This window comes from Apteryx mantelli, chromosome 2 (genome assembly GCF_036417845.1).
Source record: "Apteryx mantelli isolate bAptMan1 chromosome 2, bAptMan1.hap1, whole genome shotgun sequence".
NCBI lineage: Eukaryota > Metazoa > Chordata > Aves > Apterygiformes > Apterygidae > Apteryx > Apteryx mantelli.
The window spans coordinates 38257850-38273394 of NC_089979.1; the positions used below are offsets into that span (position 1 = coordinate 38257850).

The window sequence follows — 15545 nt, forward strand, 5'->3', positions numbered from 1 at the left end:
ATTTTATGCTTTATTGGTCAATCTTTGACTCAACTAATTATTTTTTCCCTGTTTCTTGCTTCGGCTATTAGTCCTTTGTTACAAATTCTGGATTTTAACATTTGATAAGTCAATATTTTACTTTAAAATAGTGGGGTTTTAGCCAGACTAGTTTGAGAGTTTTTTGATGATTTTGTTTCCCTTAGATTAGAAAGTGCTTATTCTCCAAAATAATTCAAAAGAAAGATGTGAACATTGTGGATTTGCCTCAAGGTTTTGCAAAAATGTTTTCTCAATGAAACACCTGTCAATAAAAAGCAAATCTTATCTTTAGAACCATTAGTTAGTATGTATGGTGAGCTGGGCCTTAGAACTTCTCCTCTGATAATTTTTAGTATTATCAGCCAAAATGGAGTCTTACATGCATAATTCAATTGTTTTAGGTAATTCCTGACTTGAACTTAAAATATGAGTCCTTTAGACCATAATTTTGGGATTTACCATTTTTTGTATACAACTTTCTTCCTTTCTGAAAGCTGGGAAAACACACAGTTGATGTGGGAATTCCTATTAATTGTGGGAGAGTTTAATTGATCTTAAAGTTGTTTTTATTTCAAAAAAGATTTCAAAGCCATACAGTTATACAACTAGGAAACTGCAAATGCTTAATTTCATGATTACTGTTAGATTACTTGAATAAAATTTTGCTAGATACAGAATGGACACTTTACTAGTTGTTATAATCACTTATTACTTATAATTGCTTACTATAATTACTATTACTTATTGTCTTGCTTGACAAACTGAAGCAGATTTTTAATAATCAAATGCAGAGGAGATTATACTTTCCCAGTCTTGTAAAATCAGTGACTTATACGGTGTCAAATTTACAGATATTTCTATATGCCATTAACATTTTATTTTTATATGAAGCCATTTTATATTTTTACATTTATGTTAAGCCTTTTAAAAGTCTTTCCTTTTGTTTTCCATGAGGTTTCTGATGGAAGAAGGAATTAAGTTTTTACATTCATTTTGAAAGGCTGACTTCCTAACTCTGCTGTGGTAGCACATCACTCAGTTTCTAATATGTATTTCGAAAGTATAATAGGACCTGAGCATTTATAAGAGGGTTTTGTTCCCTAGGGGCTATTGGTTGGAACTTGCTCTTAATAATATCTTTGATCTCTCTGTTCACTATTCTATTCACCAGGAATATCTTGACAATTTTTTTCTGCAGAGCATTCCTGTCTGCTGCCTCACCCTTTATTTTGTTACTACTTCACCATAAGCAGCATATGGGGCACTAAGGCTACAGCAGCCATATTTCTGTTCAAGATTTCCCAGATGTGCTGTACAGATGATCTGGTTATCTACCTAAAGTGAAGAAGCTCAAAATTCAGACAGGTTAGCTGACCTCAACTTCTTGCTCTTAACACAAAAAGGTTTGGCCATGACCGGATGAGAAAGTTCAGTCTAGATGTGCAACTTTAAGGCAGCCCAGTGCTGCTGTTTCTCAGTGCCCTTTCCTTGCACTCTATTAAACGAGGGACATAGGGAATGTTTGATAGACTCAGTGAAACAAAGAGGTAAAATAACATGAAAAATGTGGCACATTCTTCATTAAGTGATCTGACACAGTGCCACTAGAGCATTTCACTGCTAGTGCCAGTCTCCTGAGCTGTGCTCTTTACAATGTAGGATTGCTGCTGCTGATGATGAATAACAAGGCACTGTATAACTTCCTTGGGAGCACTGATAAGAAATATTATTTCTCCTTTTCCAAGCATTGTTATGATAAGAAAATGTTATTTCCTATCAACTTTGATGTTCTTTATAAGTATTCATGAAAATTTTTTACACAACTGGACAGCATTTTCACTAAAAACAAACCCCAATATTTAGTTTTCAAACAAACTAAAACCCTCTTCAAAACCCTCTTCTTTTATTTGCCAGAGAGGTCCGGGCACTTTTTCCCCTTTTATGTTAATCATTAAATAACAGCATCAAACAACAATTTATGAAAGAAACACCTAACATTTGTTGGCTTGGATACAACTAGCGCTGGAGCTGCTACCCTTTACCAACACATGTGCCTGCTAAGAAAGTGATGTGACTTCTTTGCCTCCTTCTACCAAACAGTAAACCCCCCACAGTATCTCAGTCACATCAAACATACTCCATCTCACCAACCTCGAGATCCTTCTGCCCTACTAACTTGCAATCTGCCACTTCTATCCATGGAACCTGAGCCAGCTAATTTTGAAAACCGCTGCCTTGCCTTCAGGTTTAGTTATTCTGGCTTTTCTCAAAAGAATCTAAAAATAATGATGAAAACAGAAATTCTTTTGGGAAAAAATGTATTTGGGAAAAAAGGTCTCTTTATTATCAAAATGTTTTTGGAAAACACTTCAAAGCACTCACAGACACGTAGCTCCAAGTTCTTACTTGAAACTATCTTTATCATAATGTCTGCTCCTTTCCAATTGCACCACATAGCATAAGCTCCTCTAATAGCTGCTTGTGTCTACGGGGATTCTGGATCTATGCAAATACAGATTACTGGATCTTCATGTCTGTGTAAAGACAGTCTGTTATCGTGCACAGCAACCTGTGTCCATTCCATTCTGTTTATTTCTGTGCAATAAATTATCTAAATCATAGACTGGGTTAGAGGCAGCTTTTATTCACTGGCACAAAGCTAAGAGGTCTGTGGCTTTGACCTCTGTTTGGGGATTCTTTTGGGTAAAATAACAGAAATAAGAACAGAAGCACTTATCTCTATTTAGTGCATATTCCTCATGGTATAAAGAAGCGAGAACTAAATATGTTTCCTTTGTCATTATCATGAATTACTAGTTTTTTAATTTCTATCTGCAGTGTCTGCAAGAAGGTTGTATAATTTAGAATAGAATAGGAATTTGAGTAGGATAGACATGCCTCCTACCTCTCTCTTTTCTTTAAGTTTTTTTCTCCACTAATGTATTCTGTGGGCTTCAGGAATGAGACAAATTACTCTGTGTTGGCAACAAGAACAAAATAAATGAGACTTAGCTGCACAGGAAAGTCTTACTGCATAGCCCAATGGTGAGAGCACTTGTCAGTGGGAAAGGAATGGTGCTATATGTTTGGCTTCCTGCTCCCAGGACTCTTTCTGTATTTTACATGCTGTCACTGTATATAAAAATAAAAAAAGAGCCCTGCAGGCAAGAAATAGTAGCAGCTCTCTGAATCCCAGATAAGTCCTCTAAGCAGTAGACTATAGACTCACTTTTTTGCTTGTACTCTCTTTTTTCTTTTTTTCCCAGTGACACAGCTTCAAGTAGAAGCTGTCCCCTTTGATGCCCTAGGGTACTTCCTCTGTAGGTAGCAGTAGAGGAAATTGAACCTCATTCCTCTATGTTTTAAATGGGTGCCTTTGCCACAGTAACCCATAAAAGGGCTAATTTTTGTTTTGTATGTGTACTTATACATATGGAGTATATACACATTTGTATATTTGGGAAGAAACTTGTGACCACCATTATATTTTGTGGGAGTCCAGTCCTGTTTGGTGTTCTCTGAGCTTGCTTGGCAGAAATCAGGGAGATACACATGAAGGCAAACCTTGTTTCTGATCCAGGTTGGTCATGAGCTGAGTACTAGGCCCATTAATATTGGTCTGTTGGAAAAGTGCAGTGGCTGTGTTTGTTGGCATTGCAGTAATATGTCTTTCAGGCATTAAAGCACTTTAAAGTCATACAGGTCAAGCCAGATCTACATAGCTCTGAGAGATTGTTCCTAAGGACCAAATTAAGGAGGGATGCACACTATATAGCTGCACTCACATCTGTGCTGCAGACTTTTGTCTTTCAGACTGCTGTAGGTGTTTGAACACAGCATAAAATGTCTAAGAGCAGCCATCTCTTGCAGCAAACCATCTGTGTGAAATGACTTTCCTCAACTGCCACTCCAGCAGAGCCATATGCTCTCTACACAAGCAAATTCAAGTGTGCCTGGGGAAGCAGCCAAGCAGTGGCATGCCATTGTGCGTGCTTAGGAAGTTCCCTCATGTTAACTGGGCTCATTCTAACCAGCAGTCTCCTGAAATGGTCCCCCAAGGACCAGGGACAATTTTGAGTAGGTAGTTTGCACACAGCCACCCTGTTTCAAAGACAAGGACACTTCACTAGAGGGCAGGGGGGCAATTCTAAGCCAGCTGGCTACAGTGTCTGGGAGTATTTCAGGGCACACTCAATTTTTTGGTGTGAGAGAAGAGATGGTGTTGGCTACGTAGGAATCTCAATGAATGGCAGGGCAGAGGTGGCCGATAAGCAGATTCTAGGCCGATTTGGCAACTCTGTTCTCGGCTCTTTTGGTAATGTCAGGGCTGCAGGAAGAAAAGGGGGAGACGCATTGTGTCTAAAAGATAGTGGCCCATGAATGATGTGGTGCTGTGCTGACCCCAGAAGATCTCCACTTGCAGTGGTAGGAATGAAACAGGCTCTGGCCCTGGCCATGGATGTGATAAATGAGATTCCCACGTGATATAGGACATAGGAATCTTAGTACCTTGAGTATTTGAAACTGTCTACCATATCATGCATGGGATTTGGGGCACCGTTGTATTGCACTGTGTTATGTATCCTGTGGTTTAGGGAAGCTACATGGGTATTCACAAATGTTAGGTCATGTAAATTGTCTGAGGGAGCCCATTTGGATAGCGGTTGAAAGACTGAGTGATTCTGAGGATTCCCTGGTGAATTCCCAACTAGGCCATTACTATGGTGCTCCTGAACCTGCTATAAGGTGAAGACACCATGAAAATGATACTAGAGTCATTGCTTTTGTGTACCAGTTAGGAAGCTCATGTACTTTTAGACGAGGTAATGACTGAGTGTGGTTTCCTGGATTGCACCATTAGGGACTGAAATTCTGCTGAGGCCCATGTAAATATGTCATTTTCTGATTTTGGCTGTTAACTTCTGTCTGCCTAAGGAAGACAATTAATTGTTGACTGAGATGATACAGGGCCATGAATAAAGGAGAAGGGAGGGCAGAGTATGAAGTAAACAAATGCAGGATAGAAAACTAATGCCACATGAGTCAACAACTTCACTCATGTGGGAGTGCTGTTCCCTTTGAGACTCTCCCTTACCTACAGCATCAAAAAGAATAAGATTGTTTCTCTTAAGAAAGTAGCATCTTTTATGGCCGACAGGCTAACATCCTTTTAATATTAATAGTCTACTGTGTGATGATTGATTTAGTTGTTTAGATTTATCATATTTATTAGCCTCAGCATAGAGAATAAGATTTTCATTACAGATGTATGGAATGATTTTTGTACAGGAAGGATGGATTCTTCTGTCAGCTACACCAAGCCACATCTTGTAAGTGAGGACTGAATCTGGCCATTATGTGTAAAATGAAATGTTTTGTGAAATACCCACATATGATAATAGTTTGGTTGGTATTCATAGAGCCATGCATACTCCATCTGTCTTGGTTATAAATATTTTAAGCGCATATTTCAGTAAATTTTAAAGTCTGTAACAATGTAGTAAAATCAAGTAGAAGCGTAATAAATTCTGTCAGGAATAGAAACTCAGTTGTTGCTCAGTAGGATTCTGTTTAGCTGCTCAAAAATGTCTTGCCACAGAAAGAAAAATATTGAACCAAGTTTAAACTTCAACAAGTGTGCTGCAATGAAAGCTGATCTCAATATCTTTAGAGCAATAGGCTGGATGGTCAAAAATGAGCAGAAAATGGATTTGCAGAAAAATCATAATGCTGCCATTGATGTGGATGTGTTCAGAAACTGTCGTACGGGATGGGCAAGAGGAGAATTTTAATCGCAGAACCACCTGCTGATGCAATGGGGAAGGCTGCTGCCTCTTAACTCCCTCCCCTTCGACACCCAAATAAATCCACCCCCAAAGTACAAAGCGTAGGGAGCAAGAGGGAGAGAATCATTAAACTGCCACTGTGTCCTTCTGATTTGCTGTACCCTAACAGCCTTTGGGCAGCCTGCAGCTGGCTCTCAGGCTGGCAGTTTTGGAGCACCTCACTCCAAGATCTTCCAACTTTCTACAGCACTGTGCAGCCTTTCATTCCCTGATCCTGCTTCCATGCCTCAGTTAGTGAGGAGTTTCCAGCAGTCTTTCTCAATTCCTGTATTAGGGAATTCCCACAAATGTACCCACATAACTAGATCTGGGATTCTATAAGCTTTCTCTGCCCTTTTTGGCCAAAATATCTGCCTTCAAGGAAGACTTGCAGTCGGTCTGACTGAGACTAAATATAAGAAAATGAAGGCATGGAGAAGGAAGGAGCATGATGATAATTCAGTAACTATAACAAGGTTCACATGAATTTGCTCTAACTAAGCAAGCATCTGTTTTAGGCAAATTTTGTATTTAAATAAATATTTTTAAGCCTTGCAGTTTCCAACATACCAGGATAAAAGAAAACCTGCCAATATTTGAGTTGTGAGGTAGTTTTATATTACTTGAAGGTTTTACAAATATTTTCTTGAATTAAAGTTTCTCTCAGTGCTTTATCACTAGGAAATCTGTATGCTGACTAGTAGCTACATTCAGATACCAATATACCGGAAACACTGACAAAGAATACACCCAACAACCATAGTTTCCAGAATTTTGCCATACTCCAGTCTGGTGAAGCCTGGAGCAAATAATAAAAAAAACTAATATTATTCTGACTCACCCATAATTAAAATGTGGATGTTCTGTTTATGTGTTTTCTTACAGCTGGCAGCACTAGAGAGACAGATCTTTGACTTCCTTGGTTTCCAATGGGCTCCTATCCTTGGCAATTTCCTACAAATAATAGTTGTCATTTTGGGTTTGTTTGGAACCATCCAGTTTAGGCCTCGGTATATAGTTGTGGTAAGTCTCCTTTATTATCTATTATATTTACAATTGGTTTTAAAGCCGTTACAAAGCAGAATTTTCTTAGGCTTGAAGACACCCAGTGGTCCTTTCTGTAAAAACTTTTGAGGTCTCTACATCTTTTTGCAAATTTAGGAATACTGAGTGACATTTCTGAGATTTTGGAAGCTATCAAGAATGGGTGATCTAGAGAAAGTTCTACCAAGTGTTTAACTGTGATACAAGTTCTTGTGTTCTTATTTGCGATACCATTAAGATTACTAAAAGAGCTTTAGATGGATCATGGGAACATCTACAATTAGACTAAACATAAATTAAATTAAGAGAAGAGATACAAATTGTTGATCTTTTTTCTATAGACAACCTGAATCCATGGCCATTTGAAAAAATCTTTTATTATGATCAGGTCAAGTTTACCTACGTCTTCATCAAATTGATAGAAGCAATTATTGTAGAAATTCCTATGGTCCTGGGACCCATAGGCTCCAAAAAAATCTCCCTCTTACTTATGTCTAACTTCACCAAGACCTATATTTATGGCCCTGACCCTAAACTGTTGTAAATTGTCTCTGATGTTTGCAACTTGAAGCTCCACAAATTTCTTCCTATGTTTTCAAAATAGCCAACAAAAAAAATCTTTCAGAGCTATAAGGAGAACTGCCATCAGAAATATCCATGTTCCTCCCCCACATTCTCTCCTTAATGTATGAATATTACACCTTTACCTGGCAGTGTCTATATTTGGACATTTCAGTTATGTTGTTAGTAATGGATTTTAAGCAGCTAAAGTATTTTTTTCCTCACAAAAGAGTGAAATAAATGTCTCCTGGGGAAAACTCATTAAACAAATACTTAAAAAGCTTCATCTTTTCTAGTCAAGCCTGGAATCCTGTAATTCTTTGTCATGTCTTAAAAGAAAAAGTGAACAAAAGTGCATCCAAGGTAACATTGAGGTTCTCAATACTCACATTATCTAAGCTTCACAAGCAGACTATAAATAATTGAAAATGGATTGATGTAAATAATAGCATTTTTATCTAATACCTGTCATTGGAGAACTGGGCAGCAGGGTACCTACATCCATATATTGATGACTCACCCTTCTGCTTCATGTTTTCCATTTTATATAAGAGACAGTTGAGGCAAGTGAGGGTAAGTACCTGTAAAATTACATAAGAAATTGGTGTCTGAAGTGCAACAACCCAAAACTTCTTGCCCCTCAGGTGCAGTTCTGCTGTTCAGCAGTGGAAGCTCTATTTTTGTTTTCTGAATGAAAGGCAACAGATGTTGACTGCTTCTCTGTCTTTTCCAATGTAAATGATTATTTTAGAATATATTAAGGTTGTTTTAGAGTAGAGGCAGAGAACACTATAATTAAAGAATCACCCCAACATGATATTTTATTCTCATATTTAACTGAGCTCACAATCTGATCTTAAATTTAAGCATATATTTAGGTGCTAAATGTTATACTCAGTGTGAATACTCACTACTTGAGAAGGTCAAGACTTTAGAACAGCTTGTATCCTGACTAATGTAAGGCTCCCAGTGAAGTAGGAATAGATTGAGCCAAATCTGAAGTCTGAAGAGTGAACGTACACAAGCTGTCTGGAACCAGTCTCATTGTTTAGCACCAGCGGAAGGGATATCTTTCATGCTTCCTCATTCTTCCCCAGTTTTCCTCTCTCTGGCTAAATATTTCTCCAAATCCCTCTCTAGCAATTCTGGTGGTAGTCTACTGGATCCTTTGGTAAGTCGATTCAAGTCCTAAGACATCAGAAAACCAACCTAGCAAAAAGTGGAGAGTTTTTTGCTAGGTTGGTGAGTTGAATCCAGTCTGGGGGGTTTCAGATGAGTGCCTGGGCCAGCATAAGGCAGGGGCTGGGACTGTACAGTGTCACAGACAGCAATGCAGAGGTGGAGGGGAAAGGAGGAGATGCAAGACAGCCCATGTCAGTAGCTACAAACTTGGCAGCTCAGCCTTGTGTTTAGCTTCACCCTCAGGCTGAATTCAGTGAATACCTCAAGGCAGCCTAAGTAACAATTTTACTCAGCTGCTGCTTTCAGTCCCTGTACTGTTCCTTCTTTTGCACCAGCACAAGTGTTTGTGCAGTCACTTGATAAACTGGCAAACCAGAAGCATATCCAGCTGAAAAGCAGCTGTTTTCTTTTGCTATGTTAATTTAAGTGCAGGTCGGCTCCCTGACTTGTTTTACTACATGATTTGTTCCAGCATAAAGGAGGAGGTGAGAGAGGGGAAATGGGAGCAAGCAACCAGAGGAAGAGGGAAAGTGCACCAATTCTTTCTGCAGCAGTGCAGGCTTATGCCAGCTTACAGTGCTCATTGAACTATAGCCTGAGGATCCTCCAGTAACACATGCTCCCCCAGAAGCTGTTCTTCCTAGGGCTCTGCCAGCTGCAGCTGGGCTCTGCCAAAAGCAACTGTCCTCAGAAGCCCTAAAGAAGTCTGTGGTACAGACAGTAAAGACCCCTTTCCAGTGCCAGCTCCAGGCTGTCTTCACCAAGGGAAAAGGGAATCTGAAGGTGTTTCTCCCAAGGAAGGACACAGACTGCCTCCCTGATTCCAAAATCATACTCTACTTGTTATAGAGGTAAAATTTTACCAATGGTTTCAAATACAAAATTTGTTTAATGCAAATTTTAGTAGTCCTGAATTTCAGTATTACTTAGGGACAATAGGCAGAGAGGTTTTCTGCCTGGGCTTTCAGTGGTGAATTAGGCTCCAAATTCATTGAGAAGCTTCATGGGCTTCCAAGTCCATATCTGCATCTTCAACTATATCTAATAGTCTGCCTGTGGTTCCTGTTCCATATTTGAGTGAGAATTCAGTTTGCTTTGGCAAAAGAAATGTGTTGAATCATGCTTTTATGTAGTCCAATTATGTAAGCCAGCTTCTGGCTCAGATTTACTTAAATCCAGTTTAATTGGAAGAGTAACCAAATACTTCAGGAAAAGTATTCTAAGCATCCATTATCTTTTCCTTAAGACTTCCCCTGAAATTAGCTTTGCTAGTGCATTTGATCCTGTCTGAGCACAAAAAAATGAAGTAATGAAAGAATCGTGTCATATACAATAATAGGTCAGTGTCTACAGATAAGTGATCTGTTGCATATGTGTGTATTTTGTCCCTATGATATTCTATCCTACTGTGATGGAGACGTTGACTTAGGCTGGTCAGCTCCAGAGGCCTGCTTTGACCTCAACATACCTTTAATGTATTGTATGGGTGAGGAAAGCTGTGACTGGAGGTTTCTCTGTCTAGAAACAGAAGCTTTCACTCTGCCATCCTATGCTGCCATGTCACTTTAACATGCAGCAGGGATGGGAAGGAAATGAATAAATATGTTACATGTGCGGCCTCAACTCAAGATAGTTCAGAGTTAAGAATGAATCTGTTAAAACCCTCAAGATAATTGTGATTGCATGTTACTCAGCTTTTTTGTGTAGCAATGTTATTGCCACTATATGCATAACTCTCCTCTCTCCTTTCCTATGTCAGAACTGATGCCAATACAAGATTGGCTTCGTGTCGTGCCATAACATGAAGCATAGGTACACTGCAGTCAAATATGAGGCTGTAGTTCTGCAGAAAGAACTGAGCATGCTTTTGGTGCAGGTACCTGGAGCCACAGAGCTCAGGGTGGTCAGTGTGTTAGAGGGTGGATAAACACAAAAGCAGCCGGATGATTCTGAGCTCTTTTGTTGTCATTAAACCCAAGCTAGCTAGTTTACACTAGCATTTAATGTCTACATAAGTTGCAGTCATTTATTTCAGTGCAGCGCAAGCATAACCATTATAAAAGAAAAGTCTGAGTAAAGAAATAAGTTTTGCTTCATGCCTTGAGTGATACAAAATTCAGACTGAGAACTTTCTGCCGAATAAATGCCCCACTCTCTGCGAGCTGCAACCCAATGGCTGACTCATGAAGCATCTCTGTCAGCTACAACTGTCATTCCAGGTAGTGTCTTCAAAGGTAATGTCTGAGGTTCTCAGTCTACAGTCCTACAGATCTAGGAGTATAAGGACGGTGATAGAAATAGATATAGATCTGGAATTGTACTTGCTCATACGTAAAATTCTGAGTCCTCAGAGAAGCTTAGAAAACAGAGAGAGAGAGAGAGCAAGAGTCTTAACTCCAAATGTCCTGATTAGTTAAATCCAATAATTATTTTAATAGTTTTTGTAATTCATTTCTAATTTGAATCAATTTTGTTGAACAATTTGGCCTGTCACTAAGCAGATGTGTTATTCTCAGTACTTGAGTATATTGTGGCTGAATTAAATCAGTCCAAAGTTCCCAGGGGACATAAAAGTGCAAAGCTGATTCCTAATTTCCTGTTATTAGCTCATTTGAAACTTACATAAATGTTTGCAAAGAAGAAGGAACAGATAAATCTGAGTTCTAATTACAATGTAACATACCAGTCACACAGCTCCGGAGTTATACTGTGATCCATTTCCCTGTGCATGCTTTTCCTTTCTTGACAGAACTTGCCATCACTGGCAAGATTTTCAGGCTGTTAAAATTGATTAAAGATGATGACAGAATACTTGTTAAAGATTTTTTTGTTTTTTTTTTTTTTCCCCCTCCTTTCTCCTACTTCTGATATGGAACTTCAAAAGCCTTCTGAATGATGAGTCGTATAACTAAGATTACACAAACCTGGCCCAAAGCCGAACATAAATGTATTAATGAACAGTGAGAGATGAAAATAAGATGCTTAAGTAGGGGAAATCTAAAGTGGAAATCTCTACTTCACTTAGCTTAATTTATTCCTTTAAATAATGTGATACATAGGCTGCTTTCATACTGTGGCAATGTGTACACCTGAAATGCCAGAAGGCAATTTCTTAAAAAAAGAAAGAAAAAAAAAAAGATAACAGAACTACTTTATGCAGTATTCATGCAAATGCTGTGCAAACATTCTTGCCATTTGAAAATACACGTGAAATATTTAAGCACCCAAAGCTACTCCTTGAATATCCTTCCTGGTAATTCCTGAGCTGTTACTGTTCCATCATGTTAATTCATGCTACTTTTCTTGTCATGTTCCACAAAAACAATGAAGTAGGACTCTGTAAGTACTGATGCCTCTAAGGCACACCCAGGTGCTACAGGAAGAAGTTGTGATGACTCACTAGTTGCTGGTTTTCCCTTGAAGTGTCACTGAGCCAACATTCATCCTAATACCAAGACACTGTTTAAGAGGGGGTGCTGCATTTTAAATTAAATATACACTTGAGATAGTTTAGTTATTAAAGCTAAACTTATCCCACAATCCTTGTAATATTTAAACTTCCTTTTTTCTCAATAACCTTGTGACATTGTGCCTATCCAATTGCAGCCATTTCATTCTGCAAGTGGCTGTATTTCACTGGTACACAAAAAGTATTTCTGTGGCAGTCTCAAAATGCAAATGAACTGCAAAGTCAAAAGAATTATAAAAGCATCATTATTATAGAGAGGCTGACATTAAGAAAGGGGATCTGAAAGTGACATCCTGAGTTAGGCAATAATTTAATAGACATTTTACCTGTAATGTCTAGGGAGTATCCTCTTCACATGCCAAGGCACCAGATACTTCCTCACCCCATTCAGTGTGCAATCCTTAGTGCAAAAGACCAAAAGTTGGACATTCTGTAGTACATCATAGGGAGAAAGCAGCAAAGATTATCACCAGTGTCATAGCTTCTTTCAGTAGAAGGAATTTGTTAGGTGAAAATATCTAGATGATTTTTAAGAAGTAGTGCATGATGTGTACTATGGGAAAAAAAAAAAGTCTCTCAGTTCTCCCCATTACTTGGACCTGTGCGGAAAATTCCGTCTTCATGCCAGATCTGGGGTTTCAATGCTGAACATGAGACTGGATGAGCCAAGGAGGGACTGAACGTGGCTGGCCAAAGAACTGGGGCTACAGTCACTGGAAATGGATGGGATAAAAGTGTGCAGGTACAGCAGGACCACCAGGGTAGTATTCAGGACACGGAGCAGAGGTTGAGTTACTCAGTAATGGGACTGGGGCAGAGAAGTGCTGATGGAAGTCAGGTCGTGAATCAGATTAGGTGAGGAGCCTTGGGGGGGAAATGAGCGCTGCGAATCAGTGTGGACCTGACATTCCTGACTATAACTATTCCTCCATTGACAGCAGATGTCTGACAGCATATATAACATGTTCTCGTTCCTCTCCTCTCCTCACATGGAGGACAACAAGCTGGTACTGCAGTCCATTACTCTGCTTGCCCAAACGAGAGTCTTTGTGATAGATGTAAAATCTATGCCTCTCTTAGTGACCCAAGCAGGTGTTAGTGTGATGCTACATAATGAAATATTGTTATAATTTGTTTTTAAAGCTAGGAAATTATATGCATATAAATTTACACATATACACATGATGTTCAAAAAGCATTATCAATTTTCAGGAACAAGCACTCAAAAATTAGGAAAATATAATATTAAAGATTGCCTGTGCAATCTTAATTTGAGCCTTTTCTATATTTTCAGCTTGGAATTGCATGGATGCATGCCAATATTTTTTTATAGAGGACACTTCACTTGGAACTGACAGAATAGACATTTATTGGGTTTTCTGGTGATAGAAGCTATAGAATCCAAACTTGATTTGGAGAAAATGAAAAAGAATGAGGCATGTGGCTGCAGGATAGGAGGATATAAGTGGAAATGAAAGGATTGCTTTTGTTGTGGAGACTGTCAAAGGCTGTGCTAGGTAGATGAATTTTATCTCTGCTCTCAGCCACTGAAACCTTTTTGAACATAAAGCAAGCCACTTAAACCAAAGTTCTCACCTGCTTTCAGTAGCTGTTTCTTCCTTGTGTTCTGGGTTCTTGACCTGAGAGTTTGTAATCTGATTTGCAGAAGCACTGAATGCTCAGCCACTGCAAACTGAACACTGAGTTTATAAAGTGCCATATAAACTTGAGTGTTCTGAAAAATGAAGCCTTAAGTATCTCAGGTTGGGTGCCCATAATGTATGAATACTTCTGAATGTAATCTCTGCAAGTATCGGAACACCATTTGCATTCTGAGGGCTGTATCATTCCCTTATAACATAAAATAAATTAGTTAATGTTTGTGGTGGTCTCACACATTACAGTGATGAGCATCTTAGAAAATTTCATGAGGAAATTAATATTCTGTCTTCAGAGCAGGATCTGATTGACAAAGAGAAATAAACTATTGAATTAGCTGCTAATAAAATGTACTGAGTGAGCTAGGGTGCTTTAGAATAAAAATTTACCTATGATGATTTAATTAAATATTGTACTATATTGCACATCCACAAAGGGGGAAATTAAGATCACATTCTGACATTTCCTAATTTTGATTTTTGCTTTTGCTGTCTTAATTTTTTTTTTAATGTAGTCTTCTGTAAGTACCTATGATGCTATACAAGAGGAAAAGATGCCACTTGTGTAATCAAAAAGGCATGTTTTCAAATGTGGAGAATAACTCTCTCACTTTTAAAATTCATGTAGTGCTAACTGCTAAATATGTAATTATTATGTTCTTAAGTAAAATGGGGCCTAATTTTATAGTCCTGTAGTTCAGTGAGACAGTAGAAAGATCCTCTCTCTTGTGCCATAGCTGGGATTCAAGATGCGTTTCTGCTTCACATCTGCAATTCTGCTTCAGTAACTGTCACAACGGATAAGTAACTGAACTGACTGATCCTGACTTTGTAAAACATAGTAGCTTGGCCTGAAAAAGCACTCTGGGATGGTTTTTACCCACATGGGTCAGAGGTGTCTTTGGTACCCATGGAACAGAGTGAGGCCCTTAAGGATTTGGCTTGGTCTGGCAAATCAAGTACATCTGCCTTTATTGTGATGCCAAATTTCATTCATGGACAGATGACTGAAAATTTCCTTTTTAAAAGGTGGAATTCTCCTGAGCTTTCTGAAATCTGATTTTTATGAACAGCTAAGCCTAAATATGACTAAAATTCTAGCAGCTGGGGTGTGGGTTACACATTCATTAGTTTTGGACACTCTGCACCTGAAGTTCTTTGGACATATATTGGAAAATCTAGGGCTTACGATGAGTTACTACAAAGTCAGCAAATGTAATAAAATGTGATATCCTCTTATATGGTAATCATATTAATAGTACAGACCTTATACAGCTCTCAGACCACAGCAGCTTTGTCTATTTTATAATAACCCAGCCTTCATTTGCCATACAGCCCTTCTCTGTAAACCAGAAGAAATGGACCAGGACTGTTACTCTTATTTTCTGTATTAATTATCTACTTCTTATGCAATGGACATCTCCAGGCATCCTAAGTACCTCATAAGAAATTAAATTAAACCCGCTAACCTATTTTGCATGCAGAAACCACTGAAGTGCAAGGGCGCATAGCATATGGGGGTAATCAAACTGTGGAAAAGATCAACCTTCTTCAACTGAATCTTTTCATTATAAACTATAGGGAGGGCAAGAAAGAGGGAAACATAATTGAAAGCTGCACAACAAAGTCAAACTGACAGCACCCGTGGAATGGAAATAGGATCTGGCATATTGTGAATTAGGGTGTTGAGTTTTACTGGGTATATTGAAGCAAAACAATAGCATATTAGTCTGACCTGGTCACAGCTAATTAGACTTGCAAAGCCACTTAGCAGCAGTTCTCCAT

General features: G+C 38.6%; 1 protein-coding gene across 4 annotated transcripts in view; it reads left to right on the plus strand.

Moving 5' to 3' along the window:
- The window catches only part of NKAIN3 (sodium/potassium transporting ATPase interacting 3), a 364344-nt gene that overhangs the window by 171492 nt on the left and 177307 nt on the right, over window positions 1–15545 (plus strand). For all 4 annotated transcript variants that reach the window (XM_067290496.1, XM_067290494.1, XM_067290495.1 and 1 more), the window contains exon 2: window positions 6732–6869. In XM_067290496.1, coding sequence (XP_067146597.1) covers window positions 6732–6869 — 138 coding nt within the window. The remainder of the gene's footprint in view (window positions 1–6731; window positions 6870–15545) is intronic.